The 14,033-nt window shown below is 46.5% G+C and overlaps 1 protein-coding gene across 1 annotated transcript in view; it reads left to right on the top strand.

The window, feature by feature from the left end:
• Positions 1–2,564: 2,564 nt before the first annotated feature.
• Positions 2,565–14,033, top strand: part of znf512b (zinc finger protein 512B) — a 54,310-nt gene continuing 42,841 nt past the window's right edge. The window contains exons 1-2 of the mRNA XM_055652606.1: positions 2,565–2,812; positions 9,113–9,238. Of these exons, the coding sequence (XP_055508581.1) occupies positions 9,115–9,238 (124 nt within the window). The 5' untranslated portion in view covers positions 2,565–2,812; positions 9,113–9,114. The remainder of the gene's footprint in view (positions 2,813–9,112; positions 9,239–14,033) is intronic.

The following is a 14,033-nucleotide window of genomic DNA, read 5'->3' on the forward strand; positions in this document are numbered from 1 at the left end:
GCCATTCAATATGATCATGGCTGATCATCCAACTCAGTATCCTGTACCTGCCTTCTCTCCATACCCCCTGATCCCTTTAGCCACAAGGGCCACATCAAACTCCCTCTTAAATATAGCCAATGAACTGGCCTCCACTACCTTCTGTTGCAGAGAATTCCACAGATTCACCACTCTCTGTGTGAAAAATATTTTTCTCATCTCGGTCCTAAAAGATTTCCCCCCTATCCTTAAACTGTGACCCCTTGTTCTGGACTTCCCCAACATCGGGAACAGTCTTCCTGCATCTAGCCTGTGCAACCCCTTAAGAATTTTGTAAGTCTCTATAAGATCCTCCCCTCAATCTTCTAAATTCTAGCGAGTACAAGCCGAGAGATCACAAGTTCACAAATTCACAAGTTCCTTCTCTCCAGAGATGCTGCCTGTCCCGCTGAGTTACTCCAGCACGTTGTGTCAATCTCCAATACTTTGTGTTTTGTTCGAGATTCGGGCATCTGCAGTTCCTCGTGTCCCCTGGTTCAACGCCAACTTCATTCCAAACGGTCGACGTTCTCTTCAAGTGCAAAATTGTGTTTTCCATTCATAATGAAGCAAAACAATGTTTCAAAAATACAGGAAATAAGCAGCTGCTGAAAATCTGGGGGAAAATAATTAGGTCAAAGGGAACTTTCACCGATTTAGAACAAGTTAAGTGTTTCTTTCGCCACGGATGTTGCTTGCCATGTTGAGTATATGTTGCGTGGATTAAAATGTTGGTTTTTATTAAAAAAAAAGACGAACTTCCCACTTCTGCATATAACAACAAAAATACATCAAACCACACAACATTCACACCCTGAATAGTCTGTGCATTCAGATTGAGATGTTACAACTTTGGTCAATTCCAGCATACTGTTTCAACAAAAATGAAACATATATATATATATATGGAGACACTTCGATGTACATCACACTTAAGATCTATAAGAGGTGGAGTCCTGGTCAATGGGTATTTTTTAAGACGGAGATTGTTGATCAGTATTGGTGCCGGGGGCTGGGGGGGGGGGGGGGGGGGGGGGGGGGGGAGAATGGGGTTGAGAGGGAAAGATCCACCAGTCACGGTTGAATGGCAGAGTAGACTTGATGGGCCAAATGGTCCAATTCTGTTCCTATGATTTATGAACACGAGAACCAAAACAAATAATATGAGGAGTAAAAATGCAAAAGATAGCTGAAAAATGTAGCTGCTTGAATTTTAAAGTGGGGGGTGGGTGGAGGTTAATGTATAATTTCTACAAGGGGCTGATGGTGCTGTTTAATGCAAATGAGGTCATGAACTACAACCTTCAAGTAAGCTCTGAACTACATAGACTTGGTCTCGACCCAAAACGTCACCTATTTCTTCGCTCCGTAGATGCTGCCTCGCCCGCTGAGTTTCTCCAGCATTTTTGTCTACCTTCGATTTTCCGGCATCTGCAGTTCTTTCTTAAACTTGGGGGCAGAGGGTTTTGGCTTTTTGCACTTTTATTGTCTGTGTGTGTGTACTTTTGATATATTAGTATACATATATGTATAGGAAGGAACTGCAGGCGCTGGTTTAAACCTAAGATAGACAGAGAAAGCTGGAGAGACTCAGCGGGTACCGACCCGAAATATCACATTCCTTTTCACCAGAGATGCTGCATGTCCCGCTGAGTTACTCCAGCTTTTTGTGTCTATCTTCGGTTTAAACCAGCATCTGCAGTTCCTTCCTACACATATGTATGGATATATATGTGTGTGTGTGTATATACACACATATATATATATATATATATATATATATATATATATACACACACACACACTTTTGTATACACACACACACACACACACACACACACTTGTGTATACACACACACACACACACTTGTGTATATATACACACACACACACTTGTGTATATACATAAACACACTAGTGTATATACACACACACACTTGTGTATACACACACACACTTGTGTATACATATGTATACACACACCCACTTGTGTATACACACACACACACACTTGTGTATACACCCACCCACTTGTGTATACACACACCCACTTGTGAATACACACACCCACTTGTGTATACACACACACACTTGTGTATATATATATACATACACACACGCACTTGTGTATACACACACACACACACACACTTGTGTATACACCCACCCACTTGTGTATACACACACCCACTTGTGAATACACACACACACTTGTGTATACACACACACACTTGTGTATATAATACACACACACACACACTTGTGTATATATACACACACACACACACTTGTGTATATTATACACACACACACACACTTGTGTATATTATACACACACACACACACACACACACACACACTTGTGTATATTATACACACACACACACACACTTGTGTGTATATATATATACACACACACACACACACATTCTGAACTTTTCTCGTTTATTATATTGTTCCAAGAGTACATATTCTGTTGTGCTGCTGGAAGCAAGAATTTCATTGTTCTGTCTGGGACCATATGACAATAAAAAAAAAACTCTCGGCACTTGAGATGGAAATATGCAATCTGCCGAATGCTGCCGCCAAGAAAAATAAGAGCGGGGGAGCAGGGATTTGGATTTGGTTGATTTGCTGTTTGTGGAGATTCGTGCAACATTAAACAGCAACGCGAGAGTTGGAAACTTACCTCCTCACTGTACAACTGTCAAAGGACAAGTGGAACCGCGCATGACCCGGGAATAGACTCTACTGTAAGGCCTTGCAAGATAATAATCTAAAGAGAAAACTGAAGGTAAGACTCGCGTCTCTGGTGCCGCCTCCCGCAGGTATTTGCCACCATTCCCTCTGCTCCCGCAGCGGCAGGGCCAACTTCAGCCGCTGCTAAACTGCTCGTTTATGCCTCTTTTTATTTTTGTATTTCTCCCTCTCCCTCCCTTCTCCCTCTCCCTCCCTTCCTCCCTCTCTCTCGTTTCTTCTTCCCTCCCTCTCCTTCTGTCTCTCTCTCCCCCCTCTCCCCTCCTCTCCCCCTTCTCTCTTTCCCCTCCTCCTCTCTCCCACATCTCTCTCCTCTCCTCCCGAGTCTCTGCCTCATCTCACTCCCTCTCTCTATCTCTCGGTCCCTCTCCCTCTCTCTATCTCCCACTCTCTCTTCTCTCTCCCACGCTCTCTCTCTCTCCCTCTTCTCTCTCTCGTTCTCTCTCTCCCCTCCTCCTCTCTCTCTCCTCCTCCTCTCCCCTTCTCTCTCTCCCCCTCCTTCTCTCTATCCCCCCTCCTTCCCTCTCTCTCCCCCTCTCGCTGTCTCCTTCTCTCTCTGTCTCCCTCTCTCTCGCTGTCTCTCCTTCTCCCTCCCTCTCCCCCTGTCTCTCTCCCTCTCCCGTCGCCGCTGCCAGCTTCTTATAGTTCGCCCGCTTCTCATACAATGTCGCCATTTTGCCGGGCGCTGGTGCAGAGCCGCGCTGTTGCTACATCGCCGCCGATACAGTGTGTCCGGCGCCGCTCAGTGGGTGCTGATGCAGCGGGGCGGCGGGTCCCAGCCCCGGGGGACAGGGGGCTGAATGTGTCAACTTCGTGCAGCCTCTCTCTCTCTCTCCCCTCTCCCCTCCCCTCCCTCCCTCTCCCTCCCCCTCTCTCTCTCTCTCCCTCTCTCCCTCCCTCCCCCTCTCCCTCTCTCCCCCTCTCTCTCCCCCCTCCTCCTCTCTCCCCCTCCCTCTCCCTCTCTCCTCTCCCCCTCTCTCTCTCTCTCTCTCTGTCTCTCCCTCTCTCACCCATCTCAGCCTCTCTCTCTCTCTCTCCCCCTCTCCCCCCCTCCCCCCCTCTCCCCCTCTCCTCTCCTCTCTCCCCCTGTCCTCACTCTCTCTCCCTCTCTCTCTCCTCTCTCTCCCTCTCTCTCCCCCCCTCTCTCCTACTCTCTACTCTCTCCCTCTCTCCCCGGGTTCCACGTTGTGTCGACAGGTGCCAACTTTGGGCAGGGGTTGTGTACACGTGACCGTGGCCTCTCACTCCCAGCTTCTCCCCCTCCCTTTCTCTTTTCACGCCCTCCCTTACACCCTCTCCCTCTCTCTCTCATCCTCCCACTCCCTCCCTCTCACCCCCACCCTCTTTCCCTCACCCTCCCACTCTCTCCTCCCTCACTCTCACACTCCCTCTACAGCTCCAACTCACCCTCCCCTCTCACACCCCCCTTCCCCTTCTTCCTCCCTCCAAACCTTTCATTCTCACCCTCTCTGTATCACCTCTCCTCTCAGATTGCCCCTCAACCTCCCCATCCCACCTTCTCTTTCCCCCTCACCCTTGGGTTTCCTCTCACTCTGCTAAAACAGAACCCCAGGCCAGTGGTCCCAGGTCATCTCTTCAATGAACCAGCAGGTGAAAAAACTGCTCAGGCTTTATTTGCTTTGAGGATGCCAGCCACCTTATAGTGATTTATATTATTCTCGGCCCAGATGTTGGCCCAGGTGTGCCCTACATATGAATGGCAAGTTGTGCAACCTTAGGTGTGTCTTAGTTTAGTTTAGAGATTCAGCGCAGTAACTAGCCCTTCGGTCCACTGAGTCCCTGTACACTAGCACTATCCTACACACTAGGGACAATTTACAATTTTTACCGAAGCCAATTAACCTACGAACCTGTACGTCTTTGGAGTGTGGGAAGAAACCAGGGCACCCATTGAAAACCCACGCAGGTCACGGGGAGAATGTACAAACTCCGTACAGACAGCACCCATAGTCAGGATCGAACCCGGGTCTCTGGCGCTGTGAGGCAACAACTCTACTGTTGCCCCACCGTGCCGCCTGCAACATCCGAGCTGTGTGGATAGCATGCACTATGTACGTGGCATTAATAAACTAAACCTAAATGATAATCTAAAGCATTTCTGAGGGTCATTCATATAGAGTCCCAACCTCCCTGTGGAATTCCCAACACCAGCTTTCTCACTGTGCTCTGACTCATGGAGTTCCGCACAAGTTTCCTGCAATTTCTCAACAGTGTTTCCGAGAAATCTATCTGCTGAGCCCACTACAAATTAGACCTGGCCCTACTTCAGTGCCTTGATTCATTTAATTTAGTTTAGTTTCGTGTAGAGATACAGTGTGGAAACAAGCCCACTTAGTCCGTGCCGACCAGCGATCCCCGCACACTAATACTATCCTACACACGCTAGGGATGCCACCCAAGCCGTTTAGCCTACAAATCTGTAGGTCTTTGGAATGTGGGAGGAAACTGGAGCTCCTGGAGAAAACCCACGCAGGTCACGGGGAGAACGTTCAAACTCCGTACAGACGGCGCCCGTAGTCAGGATCGAACCTGGGTCTCTGGTGCTGTGAGGCAGCAACTCTACCGCTGCGCCACCGTGCCGCCCATGGAGAATAATGGCCCGGATGGAGTCAAGAGTGTTTAGTTGTCGTAGGTGCCTAAACAAAACAATAAAAGTCTTAAGGGCCAGCCCCACTTTGGCGTCATTTGACAGGCCCTTCTCTTGAAGAGCACAACAGGTTTGTAACGACAGTGCCCCATAAATAACATAAACAAAAAAAACTTCCGTAAATACAGTACAAAACAAAAAAGCCTAAAGTCCCTCGTGCAGCCAAGACAGTTCGTAGATTGAAGTCTTGTTGGAGTTTTCAGTGATCAATAGTCTGACGGTTGTTGGGAAGAATCTGTTCCTGAACCTGGAGGTCAGGGTTTTTAGATTCCTGCACCTTCTTCCCGGTGTAACATGCCCAAGGTGGTGAGGGTCCTTGATGATGCTGGCTTCTATAAATTACCCCTAGTGTGTAGGACATGGAACTAATGTAAATGGGTGATCGATGGTCGTGTGGACTTGGTGGGCCGAAGGACCTATTTCCGTGCAGTTTTTCTCAACTCTAAAGCATTTCAGGGGACCGGGGGTGTATTTTTTATGGGCAGTTGTGTAGGAGGGAAATGCAGATGCTAGTTTACACCAAAAACACACAAAATGCTGGAGTAACTCAGTGAAACAGGCAGCAGCTCTGGTTGGAAGGAATGGGTGACGTTTCAGATCGAGACCCTTCTTCAGACCGAGAGTCAGGGGAGAGTGAAAAAAGGAGATATCAAAGGATATGGTGTGAAAACGATAGATCAAAGGGGACACAGTTCAAGGACAATGTAGAATAGATCATTGTGTTGGAAGGAACTTCAGATGCTGGTTTAAACCGAAGATAGACACAAAGAAGAAGGGTCTCGAACCAAAACGTCACCCGTTCCTTCTCTCCAGAAATACTGCCTGGCCCGCTGAGTGTGAGTTACTCCAGCTTTTTGTGTCTAACTAGAATAGATCATTGTTAGCGCGGGGAAGTTGACAACGAGACATAAAATGTAAGATTTAATCAGGAGGACAGTCAGACTGGTCGGAGAATTAGGATGGGGAGGGGATGGAGAGAGAGGGAACACAAGGGTTACTTGAAGTTAGAGAAGTCAACATTCATACCGCTGGGTTGTAAGCTGCCCAAGCGAAAGATGAGAGGCTGTTCCTCCAATTTGAGTTGTGCCTCACTCTGACAGTGGAGGAGACCCAGGACAGAAAGGCCAGTGTGGGTATGGGAGGGGGAGTTAAAGTGTTTGTCAACCGGGAGATCATGTATGTCTGAGCGGAGGTGTTCAGTGAAACGATCGCCGAGCCTGTGCATGGTCTCGCTGATATATAGGAGCTTCCGTTTGGAACTAGTCTTAGGCTCATGTAAGGATTGGGAGTGAAACAATGTTGTAAAGGAATGCTAACAACTCCATGAGGTGAGTTGGATAGAACCCTTGAGTTTTTTTGGCACTGCTTAGTTTAGTTTAGTTCAGAGATAGTTGAGCAAATCATGTTGGCTGGGACTTGAGGAGGTGCTATCAACCACTGTTGTTCCAGAGAGAAACAATCCAAGTCTATCCAGCCTCTCCCTGTAGCTGAAACCCTCTAATCCAGGCCGCTTGCTGGTAAAACTCCTCTGCACTCTCTCCAAAGCCTCCACATCTTCCCTGTAATGGGAGACCAGAACTGCACGTAATACCCCAAATGCGGCCTAACCAAAGTCTTATAAATCTGCCTCACGCAATAAGCAAGTTATTGCTGTTTCTCAATTACATAGAAACATAGAAATTAGGTGCAGGAGTAGGCCATTCGGCCCTTCGAGCCTGCACCGCCATTCAATATGATCATGGCTATTCATCCAACTCAGTATCCCGTACCTGCCTTCTCTCCATACCCTCTGATCCCCTTGGCCACAAGGGCCACATCTAACTCCCTCTTAAATATAGCCAATGAACTGGCCTCAACTACCCTCTGTGGCAGAGAGTTCCAGAGATTCACCACTCTCTGTGTGAAAAATGTTCTCCTCATCTCGGTTTTAAAGGATTTCCCCCTTATCCTTAAGCTGTGACCCCTTGTCCTGGACTTCCCCAACATCGGGAACAATCTTCCTGCATCTAGCCTGTCCAACCCCTTAAGAATTTTGTACGTTTCTATAAGATCCCCTCTCAATCTCCTAAATTGTGGCCATGAGACCTCTAACGTTTCACAGGAACATCGGGACAAGGAAGTTGATGTCTGATTCAGAAGATGGTGCCTTCAAAATTGTAGCACTTCATTTTATTGGATTGAAATTTCACTCTGCATTATGTACTCCTCGGTGTTTTAAACCTGCAATAACTGTCTCAGGACAAAATTGTGTTATCACTGCAACAAATCTGACAAATGCAATTATTGGAAGTAAAGAGACAATTGAAGAGTTGATACAACACTTAACGATAAGCGAGAAAGAGCTCAGAAAGTATCGTAGGATGTGATATTTCAGCATAGGATATTTGGGCCCCGGTGGCGCAGCAGTCGAGTTGCTGCCTTACAGCGCTAGAGACCCGGGTTTGATCCTGACTACGGGGGCTGTCTGTATGGAGTTTGTACGTTCTCCACATGACCCGTGTAGGTTTTCCCCAGATGCTCCAGTTTGCTCCCACACTCCAAAGAAGTGCAGGTTTGTAGGCTAATTGGCTTGGTAAAATTGTAAATGGTCCCTAGCGTGTCGGATAGCATTAGTCAAGTATTTTATCGTCATATGTCCCAGATAGAACAACAAAATTCTAACTCTCAACGTTGTACACTTGATGTGTATGAGGATCGTTGGTCGGTGCAGACTTGATGGGCCGAAGGGCCTGTTTCCACGCTGTATCTCCAAACTAAACACATTTTTTTTTGGACATGCTCTGATATATATATATATATATATTTATTTTCTATTCCTGTAGAAGATGAACATGAAATTATATGTTTCATTGCCTTATATTAATGATATCTGAGTTCTTGTAGAAGCTCATTGAGTGATTCTGCGATCCCACCACAACCAGAGAGCAGTCCTGAACCGCTATCTACCTCTCTGGTGATCCTAGGATTATCCATGATTGGATTTTGCTGGCTTTACCTTGCACTAAACGTTATTCCCTTATCATGTTTCTAAACACTGTAAATGGCTCGATTGTAATCATGTACTGTCTTTCTGCTGAACCTGATCATCCAACTCACTGTACCTCGGTACACGTGACAATAAACTAAATTCTTGCCAATAGAGAGAGTACAGAAAAGGTTCACCAGACTGATTCCTGGGATGTCAGGACTTTCATATGAAGAAAGACTGGATAGACTCGGCTTGTACTCGCTAGAATTTAAAAGACTGAGGGGGGATCTTATAGAATTGGACAGGCTAGATGCAGGAAGATTGTTCCCGATGTTGGGTAAGTCCAGAACAAGGGGTAACAGTTTAAGGATAAGGGGGAAATCCTTTAGGACCGAGATGAGGAAAAAACATTTTTCACACGGAGAGTGGTGAATCTGTGGAATTCTCTGCCACAGAAGGTAGTTGAGGCCACAGTTCATTGGTTATATTTAAGAGGGAGTTAGATGTGGCCCTTGTGGCTAAAGGGATCGGGGGGGTATGGAGAGAAGGAAGGTACAGGATACTGAGTTGGACGATCAGCCATGATCACATTGAATGGCGGTGCAGGCTCGTAGGGCCGAATGGCCTACTCCTGCACCAATTTCTATGTTTCTAAACTGAATTGAACTGAGTGAGAGTTTGATATTTTGCTCGTCTTGCAGAAATGGCAGCTCCTGGCCAGGTGGGGAAAGTCCGTGGAAGTAAAGGACGGAATGACCGAGCGCTTGGTGATCACGGTAAAACTGCGGCAACCAGAATAAAAACATCTGCTCACACCGCCACATATGGTACGATTGCATCTAGTTTTTTTTTTAATTTATTAGTAACCATTCTCCGAATCTCCAATTGTCACCGCATCCACCCATCCCCACCTCACTGGTGGTCCATTTAGTGAGTAGGAAGGAACTGCAGTTACTGGTTTTTATTGAAGATACTCACAAACTGCTGGAGTAACTCAGCGGGTCAGGCAGCATCTCTGGCGAAAAGGAGTAGGTGATGTTTCGGGTCGGAGCCCGAAGAAGGTCTCGTTAGGTCTGAAGAAGGATTCCAACCCGAAACGTACCGTGCGAAGAAGGGTCCCGACCCAAAACGTCACCTCTTCCTTTTCTCAAGAGATGCTGCCTGACCCACTGAGTTTAGTTTAGTTTAGTTTAGAGATACTGCGCGGAAACAGGCCCTTCGGCCCACCGGGTCCACGCCCACCAGCAATCCCTGCACATTAACACTATCCTACACCCACTACGGACAATTTCTTTAAACATTTACCAAGACAATTTACCTACAAGCCTGTACGTCTTTGGAGTGTGGGAGGAAACCGAAGATCTCGGCGAAAACCCGCGCAGATCACAGGGGGGAATGTACAAACTCCGTGCAGACACAACCCGTAGTCGGGATCGAACCCGGGTCTTTACTGCGTTCTCTGTAAAGCTGCGCCAACTGCGGCCAGTTACTCCAGCACTTTGTGTTTATCCCTAATATTTATTGATATACTAGACCAAGTGCAGACCCATTGGGTCTGCTCCTCTAACGGTGTGGTTCCCCCAACGCAATATTCCGCCACTCACCCATTCCCCCAATGCAACTGAAGCCGTTCCCGAACGTAGGATTCCAGCCTCCCTCAGCAGTGGACTTTAAAAAAAAAATTCCAATTGCACCTCCCCTGCCCGCTGCAGCAATTCCAATTGCAATACCAATTGGCCCTCCCGCTCCTGTTGAAATATCCCATTGAGGTGAAAAGTTCAGAGTGTTCCTGTCTTGCAACTATGTATCGATGTGTGTTGGAAGCTGGGAGGAAGGATTTCAACAGTAAAAATTCTTGTTAAGGTTGACATTTTTAAAGCTTTAATCGCGAATAACTTCGGAAATATAGGTGGAAATGCGACGGGAAGATGTTTATCGCCACCACGGGAAAAATGTGAGTAGGATGTGTGAAAATGGGAAGGCTGTGGCGTAGCGTTTGGAAGAAGATAGGAATTAACCAGATTGACTCCGGGACACATGCAGAGACATATCGTGGGCACAAACAAGACAAAGACTTTTAGTTATGCATAGATAGATAATAATCTAAATACATTAAATGTTATAGAATTATATTTCTATTATTTATGCTAATACCTATTGACATGAACAAACACAGCATGAACAGATTCAGCGCTAGTACTACAGCAATGGTGTATGATGTTTATGTTGATGGCCTTCACATAACTAGGTTTTGCTGATTTTTTTGCATATCTTTCATTCTTTTGTTCTATATCTCTCTATCTCATCGCCTACATCTCCCGTTTCCCTTTCCCATGACTTTCAGTCAGAAGAAGGGTCTCGACCCGAAACGTCGCCCGTTCCTTCTCTCCAGAGATGCTGCCGGTCCCGCAGAGTTACTCCAGCATTTTGTGTCTGCCTTTGATATTTTTTTCATCCTGTTCATTGATATCCTTGTTCATGTTCAGTTTGTTCCCAAACATCATCAATAATGAACCAGAGGCAAAAAGCTGAAGTAAATCAGTGGGTCAGGCAGCATCCCTGGAGAACATGGATAGGTGTCTTTTTCCTTTGGGACCCACCTGCAAGATCGGAAGAAGGATCCCGACCAGAAGCATCACCTGCCCATGTTCTCCCGAGAAGCTGCGTGAACCGCTGAGCTACTCCAGCACTTTGTGTCTTTTTTTGTAAACCAGTATCTGCAGTTCCTTGTTACCATTGGTGAACCCGACAGTGTCCACTACTTTTTCTAATCTCTTTCATTCCTGGATGAACAATGTTCCTCAGTAGGTAGGCAAAAAATGCTGGAGAAACTCAGCGAGTGAGGCAGCATCTATGGAGAGAAGGAATAGGCGACGAAACGTCGCCTATTCCTTCGCTCCATAGATGCTGCCTCACCCGCTGAGTTTCTCCAGCATTTTTTGTCTACCTTCGATTTTTCCAACATCTGCAGTTCTTTCTTATACAAAATGTCCCTCAGTAGTTCCTCAACAAAACTGGTTCAGTGGCGCAGCAGTAGAGTTACTGCCTTACAGCGCCAGAGACCCGGGTTCAATCCCGACTATGGGTGCTGTCTTTACAGAGTTTGTACGTTCTCCACGTGACCTGTATGTGTTTTTGACGGTGCTCCGATTTCCTCTCACCCACCAAAGACACACAGGTTTGTAGGTTAATTGGCTTCTGTAAATTGAAAAATGTCCCTAGTGTCTAGGATAGTACGAGTGTAAAAGGGTGATCGATGGTCGACAAAGACTCAATGGACCGAAGGGCCTGCTTCCACGTTGTATCTCTGAACTAAACTAAAACCAGTATGAGCTGTTACAGGTCGGGCTTCCCCACCACTTGAGATAGAGGCAAACTTTTCATACAGGTATCTGCTTTACAGTGTCCAGCTTCAGACTTAGACAATAGACAATAGGTGCAGGAGTAGACCATTTGGCCCTTCGAGCCAGCACTGCCATTCAATGTGTATCAATCAGTACCCCGTTCCTGCCTTCTTCCCATATCCCCTGACTCCACTATCTTTAAGAGCCCTATCCAGCTCTCTCTTGAAAGTATCCTGAGAACCGGCCTCCACCGCCCTCTGAGGCAGAGAATTCCACAGACTCACAACTCTCTGCGAGAAAAAGTGTTTCCTCATCTCCGTTCTAAATGGCTTACCCCTTATTCTTAAATTGTGGCCCCTGGTTCTGGACTCCCCGAACATCGGGAACATGTTTTGAGCCTCTAGCGTGTGTCCAAGCCCTTAATAATCTTATATGTTTCAATAACTTGTTCAATGATTTGATAGGTATTCCTCATGTGAATATATTGCAAGCAGCTTTTTCGGTGACTTATGGAAAGTATCCCTTGTTGCTGTCATCTTGATTATCTTCAATTAAGGTTGCATGGATACAGTATTGTGAATAATGTGTATGTCAATAGATTATTAGAAACCATGACAGTTCATCTAAATCAAAAGCTTCGATGACAATTACGCCAACCAACTTGTTTAGCAGTTGATGGTGCATTTAATGAGCTAATAATGTCCTGAACATTGCTCACTGCACAGACTTCACCAATAGTCTTTGTGTTTGAAAGTTTGTGCATCATAATGCATTTCATGAGAATTGTATGAAGTGAAATATGAAGTCAGTTCATTGGGCTGTATAGAGTGAATGTGGAGAGAATGTTTCCACTAGTGGGAGAGTCTAGAACCAGAGGCCATAACCTCAGAATTAAAAAAAAATTGCCTTCAGAAAGGAGATGAGTAGAAATTTCTTTAGTCAGAGGATAGTGAATCTGTGGAATTCATTGCCACAGATGGCTGTGGAGGCCAAGTCCATGGATATTTTTAAGGCATAGATTCTCGCTTAGTATGGGTGTTGGGGGTTATGAGGTGAAGACCGGAGAATGGGATTGAGAGGGAAAGATAGATCAGCCATGATTGAATGGCAGAGTAGACTGGTGTTTCTGTGCTTGTATCAGTAAAGTCTAATGACAAAGCCCGGCAAGTGATAGACACAAAACGCTGGAGTAACTCAGCGGGACAGGCAGCATCTCTGGAGAGAAGGAATGGGTGATGTTTTGGGTGGAGACCCTTCTTCAGACTGGAGTCAGGGAAAAGGGAAACAAGTGTTATAGACAGTGATGTAGTGATATATAGAACAAATGAATGAAAGATATTCAAAAAAGTAGCGGCAATATAGGAAGCAGGCCTCTGTTAGCTGTTTTTGCTAGGTGAGAACGAGAAGCTGGTGCGACATGGGTGGGGGAGGGATGGAGAGAGAGGGAAGGCAGGGGTTATTTGAAGTTAGACGTCCCTGGCCAGGACCTGCCCCGAAAGCAGTGGACAACCCTCAGCCGCTTGAGGACAGGCATCAGACGCTATGGAGTAGCGATGAAGAGGAGGGGCCTCGTGCGAGTGTGGGGACCCAACACAGGCAGTGGAGCACATAGTCACCAGTTGCCCCAAACACCGGCCACCGAATGGTGAACTAAGTCTGATTGACACGTTGGCCTAGCTCGCCTCAACGGCGCTGCAGGTCTAAAAGACACACGACGGAAGAAGAAGAAGAAGGGAAATCAATATTCATACCACTGGGTTGTAAGCTGCCCAAGCAAAATATGAGATGATGCTCTTCCAATTTGAAGTTTAGCCTCGCTCCGACAATGGAGGAGGCCTAGGGCGGAAAGGTCAGTGTGGCAATGGGAAGAGGAATTAAAGTGTTTGGCAACTGGGAGATCAGTTGGGTCCAGGCGGACTGAGCGAAGGTGTTCAGCGAAACGGACGTTTGGTCTCGCTAATGTATAAGAGTCCACATCTTGAACAACGGATACAGTAGATGTGGTTGGAGGAGGTGTGCAGGCGAACCTCTGCCTAACCGGAAAGGACTGTTGGAGTCCCTGGACAGAGTCGAGGGAGGAGGTACAGGGACAGGTGTTGCAACAGGTGAGGAGGATTTCTGATCGGCACATGGCACAACAATGGCCAATGATAAAAAGACAAAAGTGTGAGAAAAGGATAGAGGAAGTACGAATTGTGAAGCCGGAGGAAGGATTACCAAGTAACATCATGACTGTTTTGTCAGGGCCTTTATGTAATGTACCGTTGTCTTTTGAAGG

The sequence above is a fragment of the Leucoraja erinacea genome, chromosome 21 (genome assembly GCF_028641065.1).
Source record: "Leucoraja erinacea ecotype New England chromosome 21, Leri_hhj_1, whole genome shotgun sequence".
Lineage (NCBI taxonomy): Eukaryota > Metazoa > Chordata > Chondrichthyes > Rajiformes > Rajidae > Leucoraja > Leucoraja erinaceus.